This window comes from Lolium perenne, chromosome 2, assembly GCF_019359855.2.
Source record: "Lolium perenne isolate Kyuss_39 chromosome 2, Kyuss_2.0, whole genome shotgun sequence".
NCBI classification, from domain to species: domain Eukaryota; kingdom Viridiplantae; phylum Streptophyta; class Magnoliopsida; order Poales; family Poaceae; genus Lolium; species Lolium perenne.
The window spans coordinates 59920726-59932705 of NC_067245.2; the positions used below are offsets into that span (position 1 = coordinate 59920726).

An 11980-nucleotide genomic window follows, 5' to 3' on the forward strand; every position below is an offset into this window, starting at 1 on the left:
GTTCACTCCTCGAGTGTTCGTAGCCATTCGTTTTGATCTCAAACTGACGGGTTTGACCTAAAAACCGCTATATATATATATATATATATATAGCCCCCGAGGCATTCTTGGAGGAGGCGGCATGGAAACACGAAAACCATGAAACTAAGGCTGAACCAGCGAAGATTGGAGGGTAAAACGCTGACGAAGCCATCCCCGGTTGCATCTCCACCCTCTCCAACATCATCAACACCGCCAACATGATGAAAAGGGAGTAGTCCACCTCTATACTATGGATTTGTGGAAGTAGCTTGATCTATCTATCTCTTGTACTATGTTATTTAGATGCCATATGAGTTGCCTATCATGATTATGGCCATATTTGTAATTCCTATGTGGTGGATCTTTTGTTTATTGGATGATCTATGAGATCTGAATCTTTATTGTGTCCTTGGAGTATTAATAGATGCATATTGTTACCAGTAACATATGCATGGTGGTAGTAATGAGTTGTGACAGCAAGCCTCATATCTACTATGGTCTTTACGAATTCTTTTGTTATCTCACTAGGGATAAAATGAATGCATGTGCTATATAATTCTTAGTGGCAACTAAGAAGTCTTGTTTAATCTATGGATCATATGCTTGATCTATTGTGATATGTTTAATTCAAGAGGTAGCATATTTGTTGTTCAAACATCATGTCAAAATACCTAAAGCTATGCTATGTTAATTCTTAGATCTAGATTGCTCGGAGTGTATCCTTTTCTAGTGGAGTATAACTAAGATGTGTAGTATCATCTTTATGTTAGGATGTGATGCCCATATGAATGCTAATCGAGACACATAATAGAATCTCATCAATATTAAGTTATCTATCATGTTCTTAATGCCACTATACCTTTATGAGAGAGTAGACACAAGTGAACCCATGAACCCCGGTCCACTTCTTATCATAAGAAACAACTTTTACTTGCTTTTACTTATCTTTACATTTTTAGCATTGGTTAATTTCGAAAATACAAAAATATCTTTACTTCTTGCAACTACAACCAAAAACCCAAAAACATCTTTATTTACTTGTTTTAGTTTACTTTCTAGTTTTAATTTTCTTTCTAGTATTTATTTATTTATTATTATTTTACTTTATTAATACCGAAGCCTTGCGCTTGACAACCACACGGTGTAGTTGGGGGCACAAGACAAAGACTTTGATTTGCAGTTTGCTAGACAAGGTTGGAAGAAGCTTCTCCTTTGTTCCTAGAGTTTGATATAAACCCCGAGTCACCCTTGTGGGAAAAATTTCTCTTGCTGCATCACATTTTCACTTGGAGTCCCAACGAATTGACACACTTTAGTGTCATCAGTGAGATACCCCTAGATGTTGCAACCATCCTGTTGAGATCTGTTATGAACAAACCGCTTGACCACCCCATTGAACCTTTCCAAGAGGTGTCAAAAAAACCTTTCCAACTCGTGCACATCATGTGTAGAAAAGGCAGGACCTAACTCTTGTATCTCATCGACAATATGGACCATACGTTGAAAAATGGTGGCGGTAAGTACATATCAAGCTCGCATAGTATAACAGCATGGTGGTCAGCAACATGGTGTTCATCATCACCAGCAAGTGCAGCATACGCAGATTCAAGATGCTATCCAGCCAGTACCAGCAAATGAGTTGAACTTCGAAGATGCCCCGGCTGTCAACAATGAACTGAACCTGTTGGAGTGGCTGCAAAATGCACCCCTATTTAACTTCCAGGCAATCTCGTCTGAACAAGGGGTTAACTATGAAGCTGGTCTTCATCCTCCTGCAAATAACCTAGCTGATAGTCCGATGCAAGCGTGGATTGATAGCATTGTTAATTCTTCCTCTGATGATGACATGGCCATTGGATATAAGGACCTTATGCAAGTTAATTCATTTGCGATCACCTCTGACTCCTTTCTTGACCTGCATGCTGAAATTTGGGCAAGGTTATCTCTGGCTAAATCTGCTATCAAGAGTTGTATTAGTCCTTCAGTTGATCTGGACAATTGTAAACTCATTCCAGTGGAGATTCAGTTACCTGCTAATGTGTTGTATGAGATGGTAGGTGAATTCCTTCATTTGTCAACTTCAAGGAAGACTACAAGGAAGGATACTGCCTTAGACAGTCCTAGTTCAAGCTTTGTCCACATTGAGAATGGCTCGAGTTCTACAGGCTCTGTCTCTGAAACTTCTTCTGACTATTCTGAAGATAGCTTTGAACTGGTGTCTCCGGCAGTAGGACAGAAATGAAAAAAGACTGATATTCATAAAAAGCTGGTGATGGAAGTGGTGCATTTTTCTGGTTTGAATTTGACAGTTCGTCCTCTGGGTGATGACGATGTTGCACCCCTTTGCACATCACAGGTTAGAAGGAGTGCCCTTCGAAGTGAATTCATGGCAACAATAGAATATCGTCTTGACATAACATGGGAGAAAAATCAAGGCAAAACACGCCGAATCCAAATTAAGCAAAGCCAGACGAATTTATAGTTTCGGCTTCAGTTTTACATTGAAATAACCACATAAGATTGGCTACATACTAACAAAAGAATCTAATTTCAACTAGATAGGGAATGGATAACATAACATCATAACTGACCACAAATCAGGTTTAGTGTTCTCGTCTCCTAGCCCCTCAACATCACATAAACATGGTGCCGCACAAAACCATCTCTGTTTCCGTTGGACTAACACGAAGACCAGAGGTATTGAGAGCTACAGGGGAGAGCAAACGTCCCTCCATGATTCACCACCTACTTACACATCTTCATACACATCAAAAGAATCTTCAGTCCTTCTGAGTTAGTACTCACGGTGATGCTCGTAGGCACCGTCCGACAACTCGAGTGACGAGGCGGCTGCCTTGTCCAAAAACCACACCAGCTTCCCGTCGGTTGGCTGAACCATCCGGGAAGGCAGTGACGTGGGGGTGTCTGGGCCATCGCTACTGTCATACACGGCTAACTGAACCGCAGTTGCTTTGTCGACGCCCGTCGCTAGGATTGCTATGTTTGATGCTGAGTTTATTACAGGAAGGGTGAAGGTGATTCTCTCAGGTGGAGGCTGCGGAGAGTCAGTGATGTAGGTGACCCAGTCGTCTTTCAGCTCAAGGGCTTGATGGTTAGGGAAAAGTGAGGCAACATGTCCATCAGAGCCCATACCGAGAAGAATGAGATCAAACTTGGGGCAGTCTGTGCTCTCTGAGACTCCTATCGTGCGGGCCTTCACCAGCTGCCTGATGACAAACTCATAATCTGTCGCTGCATCCTCGACTGTGGCATTGTCGTTTATCGAGTAGACATGACTACTGAGAATAGGTACCTAGAAAAACACCATTTAATTGCAACAGATGGTTAACTTGTGAGAAATAAGTGATCCAAGCCTTACATTCCAAAAGTGCCTATGCATAATCTTAAATTCAACAGAACCCATCTTTCTTCTAACATTGTAAGTATCATGGTGGAACACCATATTCTTGTACTAATTGCTGCATTTTTATCTGCTTCTTTGTACAAGATGACACAAATTAAGTGAAACAAGGAAATCTATGTAACATGAAATGGCAAAGGCACTGGTATACACATGATCAAAGACTTGAAACTATCCACACCGAACGGAATTCACCTATCTCATGGGAAAATGATATCCAGGCATTGGCTTAAACTCCTTCAGATATGTAAATCATGTGATTGGTGCCACTTAAGACAGAGGCACTAATCCTGTTTCAATCAACAGTGCTCTTTTGGATAAGCTCTAAAACCGACAATAATGGCTGGAGATGACCCTGGGGAGCAGATAGGGAAAGTTGTGGTTGGTGGTGGGAGTTGTGAGAGTAGTTGGAAGTTGGATCTAATGAAGTCACGAAGTAGTTGTTAGGACGACTTAATCCTATTCCCACAGTTGCCAAAGAAAACTGACAATCTGAGCATCATGGACTACCAGAAAATGGTATATCAAAATGACAAATTAGCCCACTTTCCTCACAACTTACCCAGATCAACACCAGTATCTAATATGCAGAATCTACACACAAAAAAGTGATACTCCCAACTTACAAAATATTGCATATTTGTGTGTTTCGATATACGACATACCAGTATTAAAGCAAAATGAACAGTGTTCAGACAAGTAAAATGTATATGTCAAATGAGAAAAAAGACACGAGCCTAGATGTCAGAAACACAACTTTGAGCTAAGGCACATTATACTTTCCAACTCTAAACTCGATCTTTCATTTAACTTTTTTATGTGACAGGAAGTGAAACACCAAATACTCAGAACACTCGGATGGAACGAGAAGAAACAAATAACAGTAGGAACCCATAGGCCACAGATCCACTGTACGATTTGTTGGACTGACAGTCAGGCCAATATACTGGCATTGGGCAAAGGTTGCAAAACGTACCCATTCCAGTTGTTAAATTTTCCGCATGATTGATATACAAACTTTTGTAACCAAAAAACATATATAATACAGGAAAAACTGAATGACCCAACTGATATTCCTGTGTGACTTGATATACTGAAGAAAATATATGTTAATGGAAATAGTGTAAAGAAACAACAATGTATGGTTATGATGGATCTCATGCAAGGTATAATATCATCTCGTAAGCACAAAGTAAATCGATAGCTCGAGCAAGAAATATGCACAACTAAAATATGCAAAACAAGCAAATCTTGAGAAAAAAATCATGGAAATTAAGGGTGTGTTTGGTAGACCGGGCCAACCCAGCAATTCCCATCCCAACCGAGAATTCTAGAATTTTAGCTGTTTGTTAGCTCGGTTCTCTCGTCTCGGCAGTGCCCACCTCGCCCCGAAAAGGCCTCTCAGCCCTGCCCGATAGAGAAGCTGAAATCGAGCTTCGCATCTGGGCAGGGCTGAGCTCGCCCGGAAAAACACCCCCGCACCCCCGCAGCTGGCCCGATTCCAATAGGGGTCAAACGCCCCCAGCCTCATTTCCCCCGAAATCAGCTCTCACCGCAACCTCCTCCCGCAGACGGCGACTTCCTCTCCTCCACGCCTGGACGCGCCGGCGACTTCCTCTCCTCCACGCCTGGAAGCGCCGGCGACCTCCTCCGCCTGCACGCGCCACGGGGATGAAGCGCCGCCTGCACGAACCATGGAGAATAATCTCCTCCAAGCTGGACCAGCGACGGGTCCTCCGCCTCGATGCTTGGATGCGCCGGCGGCGTCCTCCTCCTCCACGCCTGGACGCGTCGGCGACCTCCTCCTCCTGGACGCGCCACGGGGACGAGCGCCGCCTGGACGCGCCACTGGGACAAGCGCCGCCTGCACGCGCACGGGGACGAGCGCTGCTGGATGCGCTTGGGGACGGCCGCCTGGACGCGCACGGGGAGGGCCACCTGGACGCGTACGGGGACGAAGCGCCCATCGCCGGAGCTTTCCGCACCGGAGCTGCCTCGCTCCTCACCGGAGCTCTAGGGACCCGATTGCTTTTTTTCCTTGTTTACAGGGACTAGATCACTTTTTTATTTTGTATGCAGGGTCCTGATCGCGTCTTGTTTTTGTATGAAGGGGTCTTTGTGTAAATGTTAGACCTCCTCAGCTATTCTCACTCCATCCAACCGACCAAACAACATCTGGCCTCAGCATATCTCTGTCGGCCCGATCCACCAAACACACTACAAAATCTGAGCTCAACTAAGATAGGGTCAGCTTGTATGAGGGGAGATTACAATTCTCAGTTGACCCAGTCTACCAAACACACCCTAACTGTAGTTCTATTCTAGGCTGTACTGCAAATTTTCTGATAGTTCATGTACCTTTGATAGGAATCCTTCTTTTGTCAACTTATAGTTACTGTCCGCATGGTTCTTTGCTACAGCACGTTCGTCAGACCAGAATATGTACCACTTAGACCAATCCAGTGTCTTGTTATACGGCCCTTCACAAAGTTTCCTTATCATCAATTAAAAACATAATACTTCAGATACAATTGAGTGTACTGTATTGAAAAATCTTCCACAAAATATGATATATTAGCAAACAAAGATTAGGGAAATCCATTACCTCAAGAAACTGACAAGGGGCCCTCCAGATAGGGCAATAGCGAAGTATCCCCTTTCTTTCACAGAAATTTCTGAAACTTGTGAGATATACTCAGCCAGATCTGTTGCTATCTCATCTGAACTCTCAAATATCCTTACTTCACTGTTCTTCTTTGGTTCGTATGCAGCCATTTCCCTTTCTATGGTCACTTTGCTTCTGCCCGAGGTTCTATATCAAGGTATTGCTAATTTGCTACACCAAATAGTCCTGCACAAAAAACACCAGTATATTACCAACAATGAGGTCCAGCAGAAGTGATCCAACTCGTGTAATTATTCAAAGCTAAATAATACAAACTATTTGCAGAGTCCCTAGTAGTTACACTTTAGAAAAGAGAGAGAAACTCTAATAGTTTCAGCGAGCAGGGCACCAAATTGTTTAAATGACATGTAATTACACCTGCAGGATATCGTTACCTAATCTCACGAACCCCCTTCCTATATACCAACACCATAGGAGCTTTCCACTAATTGAGATGTCAAAATTGGCAGTCTAAGATAACCTCCATTGACCAATATTAGCAAGGGTGTTTCGTTAATTTGTATGCAAATTTGACTTTATACAATTTCCATATATTGATGTTCAGCCTCAAATGTCTAAAATAACCCTGCAGTAGAATATTACAACATGGGGTTACCTTCTAGAACATAGAAGAATGTTGATCAAGGAAACTGGAAAAGCAAGGATAACATGCATCCAGCACAGGTATGATGATTGTTACTCTGCATTCTTTAATATGAGATCCTTCTACAAGCTATGTTTGGACTTTCAGATAGCATATCCAAATAAAAGGCCAACTTGCAAGGGAAATGGTTAGAAAACTACTAGTACTGTGTTGTAGAACTTGACCAAAAGTAAATAATTTTGAATAAAAGAGTTTGCACGCAACATGAAAGTAACTAAGAAAATGAGCATGGACGCCTTTCACGTCAATTTGAGGAAGCATAGATTTGTTGTTCAATATGATGTGACAGCAATTGAACTGAATTTGTTAATACAGACGAGATGATAGATCTACTATTGCTTTGATTCATTCTAACTTTGACATGCTGCCCATATGAATTATGCAAGAACAGAGTTCAACTATTGCACATGAATATCTGAAACTCGCTTTCAACACATGGTTGGTAGAGTAAAAAAGACTACTGAACATAAACACCTCGCCAAAATGACAAGTCCAAAAATTCAGATGCAAATGATCAATTCTGAATGAAGATACGTGGCCAAGGTTCCAAATCTAATTAAAATCAGACAAATTCAACATTTTAAATCCAGAGCATCATAATATGGATCGACTTAATCAAGCTGAACCCCCAAAGGATCTTAATCTAAGATAAGAAAAGACATAGCAGCATGAGTAATCTCATGCATTACACACAAGAGTGTCTCAAAATTAGCAACACTAGTACAAGGAACATAAATAGTACGTAGGCCATTAAATGAAAATCTGCCGACTTCTACTTCTGCTCCATGAATGGGGAAAGCCTGACTCAACTCTAGGAACAGCATTGGGGAAGAAAAAACAGGAAGGGCAGTTGGTTTTAGCAGACATCATTTGATTTTGAGCCGAGACCAGTTCAACGCTTCCAAAGCTTTTACTGTAAATATTTTGTAGTCGCAACAAAAGAACTACAGTGGTGGGGAAAAAAAGCAGGAACACTGCAGGGAAATCCACTCTAGACGCCAGACTGAAAAAGGTGCTTCCTTTGGCCCATTCCTCCCATATTCCGCCAGGAAAAGAGGCCAGAGGAACTCGGATAACGTCACCATTGCTCGTCAGAAGAAAACGGCTAGGTTAAGAACTGCTCCCCACCAATAATTCAGCAATTCATCTCCAAATCGAACCTTGAGTTCCGCTACTGTACCTCGGCTAAAACCCCCTCTACGGCAATCTCGCACTCCATCGACTCGACGAACCAATCGACCCGCATTTTAACACGCGGTGATGTCCTCAGAGTGATTCAAGAGTTCGAGATACGATCCACTCAAGAACAGCAGGAAGAATTGCTGTTCATGGCGGTTGCCGGGGCTCCGAACCATCTCCGCCCAGGAGAAAGAAGATGCCGCCCAAAATCAAGAACGCCCCAGAGTAGGAAAAGGAACCCTAACGCCCGGATCCAAAGAACTCACCAGAGCTGTGCATTGGCAGATTTGTTTTGCCTCGCTCTGCTGCCTCCTCTTCTTCTCCTGCTCAAGCCGCAAGGAAACGAATGAGGGGTATAAAAAGAAGAAGCCAGGGCAAACCTACTACTGTACATATACACACAGGAGCATAGAATAGATGAATATATAATTTCTTTTTCTCACTTCGTATACAAAATTGTTCGGTAGGAAAAAAGATGTCTGTATCGGAGAAAGAAGAGGGATGAAAAAACCTTGTTTTGATCTGAATTCTCTATGAATTACGTGCTTCCCTCTGCCTTTTTTTTTTTTCCTTTGCTTTGCTTCCCTTCCTGATCTGTTCTGTGTCACCTCCGCTCTACAAGTGGCTTTATCACCCCCTGTTTGTTGGTATGGATGCTTCCATTAAATTTTGGTTGGGCCTATCTGTCGAGCTGCAACGCACGTGAGGCTGCCCTCATCCTTATCTCGACTCTCGCTTGTCATCTACCTCCCCTCGTACTAAGCAGATTACCCCTTATTAAGCTTCCCATTAAAAAGAATACGTTATTTTTTCTCTAAACAACAGAGCTTGCAAATCGGGGCTGTGCTCCGGTGTCCCCCCCTGGCGAACAATGTTCAGGTGGTAAACGTGCGTTTGGTTCGTGACCAGAAAATATGGATGATCCCATCCCAAAAGTCGAATATTTCTTAGAAAGGCTGAACCATATGATCCATGAATTTCATGACTAATCTCACTAGCCGCCTGAGAATCCATGGCCGTCGACGCGACTCCGACACCTGCCACCATCGTATGTGTGGCTCCCCAGCTCAGCGGCGGCCACCATGTCACGGCGAGCGGTGGGCTTGCTTTTCCGCGTGGCTCCCCAGCTCGACATCGGCGGCCTCCAGGGCGCGGTAAGCGGCGGGCTTGATTTTCAACGTGGCTCCCTAGCTCGGCGGCGGCAGCCTCCATGGCGTGGCGAGCAACGAGCTTGCTACGTCTGCGCCACACCCAGTCGAAGAAACGGCCTCGCTAAGTATGTGCGGGTAGTGACCTTGCTAGGCACGGGTAGGCGGCCGCCCGCTAGGTCCGGCCTCCACCACAAAGGGAAAAGGACCCGTTAATTACATATTAAACGGTGTGTTAATGGCATATTTATATTTTTCTATTAATCGTTAATTAAACATATTTTATCCCATTCCATCCCGTACATGTTTGCCCATGAACCAAACACACATGTTAAGTCAACCCACGAAGGGATATCAGCAGATCCTAGCCGTTTAAATAGAACAAAGTTTAGAGAGGGGGACACCGGAGCAATAGCCTGCAAATCGATGTGCCGTGTACATTGTTTTCCATTCAAGTGAGGCTGGAAATTTATGCACCATTGGCATATTTGTTCCTTGTCTTTTAGCTAGTTTTGATGTGTTCTGTTTCATTATTGTGGCAAAGTATCTGCAGATTTTTTGTCAGTTGCCATGTTGCTGATGCAAGTTGAAGGGAACTTGCTGTCCGGTTCATCCTTTTTGAGAAAACGATGCAGCTGATGTCTGTATTGGAACTGATGACTTATGAGAGGATGCCAGCAGTTGTAACTTGTAAGCTATGATGCCCCGATGCTGTTTATTATGAGAGAGCAACGAGATTTCTATTAAGCAAAGGAGACGTAGACAAAGATCAAAGTGAACCAGAAATGCTAATCTGATCCTACGAGATATCTCGACTCAAGATCTGAACCACTAGGGACAACGTCTTTGGGACATGTGTCAGAAGATTAAAAAAGAAATTAAAACATAGCTCTTGATACTCATACTTTATAGATTCTACCAAAAACACGGAAATTACTTTTTACCTTGAGTGCATATGCTCATGTAGGCAAAGAAAACATTTTAGAAGGTCAAAAAATTTGAACAAAAATTTGACGCATGCATCTCGATATTCTATGTGTATGCCAAGTCTCACGGAAAACCGACATTTTTTGTGTTATGTGTAAAAAATATAAAGAAAGGTATCGCGAAAAACTTTTCTTAGCATTGAATTTTGCCATTTTTACACATGACAAAAAAATGATTTTTATGAAACAACTTTGTAAGCACACTGAATGTTGAGATGTATGGGTGAATTTTATTGTCGAAATATTTTGACATTTTAAACTGTGTTTAAATGCCAAAATTCCTCTCTCAAGAAAATATGCCTATAAAATTTTAAAATCTTGAAAAAATCACATAGATATTGAGTTCAAACTTGCCCGTGTAAGTTTTTATTAAATAGTATGTGACCATTTACTAAGTCCTTTAAAAGTGAGAGAATGAGAATACAATAGCTTAACTTCCAATTTTAGCTAATTCTAATTAATTTTTCCATTGGGGAAAAATGAGAATGTAAAAGTTTAACAGCTAAAAATAAGCTATCGGTACACACTTTTTATATATTATAAAAAATAGATTTATCGGGTTTCTAAAAAAATAATGAAAATAAAGCATGTAGATATTGAGTTGAAACTTACCCCTGTAAAATTTCATTCAATAATGTGCCCATTTGTAAGATTTAAGAAATAGAATGATAAAATTTACTTCAGAAACATAAGTTGAATTTTCTATGTTATTAGCTAAGTTTTACAAAGGCTCCTAGTATGACCCAGTTTGATGTAAGTTTGGGGTACATTGCAAGCCTTCCTTTCCCGAATGCAAACTTGTTCACGACACAGATCTTAAGAGTAGGCGTGTATGTGTTTTAAAAATCTGCTCTACCTCCATATTATACAAAAAAAAATTATAAAAATCAACTTATGTGAGAGATAGCTGAGAAAAGGAAAAATTAATAGGATAAGGGGTTCTTCATCGGGAAATTAAAGCACCATGTAGAAGCTGATACTCCGTCTGACCTCTGTCCCAGAGTCTGCGCAAATTTCTAGATCACCAAATTAACTAACATACTATAAATTATATAATATAAAAGTTCTATCATTAGAAAGTAAAATATCTGAACTTTCCAATAATATATGTTTTGTAACATATACTTTATATTACGTTGGTTAAATTTAAGATCTACAAATATGTGCAGAGCCTATATACCTAGGGGCACAGGAAGTAAATCCTCCTGTGCGTCAACGATATATTTTTCGATTTTTAATTTTTCCCCTGCTTTCCTGCGTACTTATCCCACGTATTTATACATGTCTATACAGGTCTAGTTACACATGATAATTATACATATGCAGTATTGAGTCACATATATTTGAACATTGAAATTACGGTATCCATAAATAGACAAGTAGTGATTCAAGTTTGGTTACAACACCGAACGAAATAGATAGTAGTGGTTCAAGTTATGTTACAACACAAAAGTTACAAAGTCGCGACCTAAACTACGGTCACATAGTTCATGATCACAGTCACGATGATCATCATAGTGATGACGATGGTCTTCATCCGGTTCCTCCTCATCTCTATCCTCTCTCCCGCTAGATAGCGCGCGTATCTACCTTCCGCCTCCACCCTGGTGATGTACACTTTGTAGATGTTGCCGCTGAAATGGTGCACATGTCGCTGACAATCTTCTCAATCGTCGTAGACTCCGGGAACCCTATCCTTGTACACGACATACGTCGGCATCTCTATGCACAAGACAAATAAAACGTCAGTAGCAAGTTGATAGATGATATAAATGCAACATATTATGTTCTATATATTACATGTTGAAGATATTATGTTCTATAAATATAAATCATGATCTTAAATCAAACTCAAACATATTTATAGATAAAAAGAAAACAAACAAATAAATAATG

General features: G+C 41.4%; 1 protein-coding gene across 4 annotated transcripts; it reads right to left on the reverse strand.

Annotated features, from left to right (window-relative positions):
• Window positions 1-2477: 2477 nt before the first annotated feature.
• On the reverse strand, window positions 2478-8561 carry LOC127322855 (probable 6-phosphogluconolactonase 2). Of its 4 annotated transcripts, XM_051351260.2 has the most exons (5): window positions 8462-8561; window positions 8217-8273; window positions 6048-6293; window positions 5801-5936; window positions 2478-3334 (listed from the first exon to the last, which is right to left on the reverse strand). In XM_051351260.2, the coding sequence occupies exons 3-5, from the start codon at window positions 6215-6217 to the stop codon at window positions 2816-2818; spliced, it is 825 nt and encodes a 274-aa protein (XP_051207220.1). In that variant the 5' UTR covers window positions 6218-6293; window positions 8217-8273; window positions 8462-8561; the 3' UTR covers window positions 2478-2815. The 4 variants fall into 4 exon arrangements, with proteins under 4 accessions (XP_051207220.1, XP_071682130.1, XP_051207221.1 ...); XM_071826029.1 differs by lacking the exon at window positions 8462-8561 and having other exon boundaries at window positions 8217-8359; XM_051351261.2 differs by lacking the exons at window positions 8217-8273; window positions 8462-8561 and adding an exon at window positions 6724-7445.
• Window positions 8562-11980: the final 3419 nt, after the last annotated feature.

Coding starts and splice junctions, on each gene's coding strand:
- LOC127322855 (XM_051351260.2), bottom strand. CDS start 6,217: ATGGCTGCATACGAACCAAAGAAGAACAGTGAAGTAAGGATATTTGAG. Junction 5,937..6,047: donor CCCCTTGTCAGTTTCTTGAG/GTAATGGATTTC, acceptor ATTGATGATAAG/GAAACTTTGTGAAGGGCCGT. Junction 3,335..5,800: donor AAGAAGGATTCCTATCAAAG/GTACATGAACTA, acceptor GTGTTTTTCTAG/GTACCTATTCTCAGTAGTCA.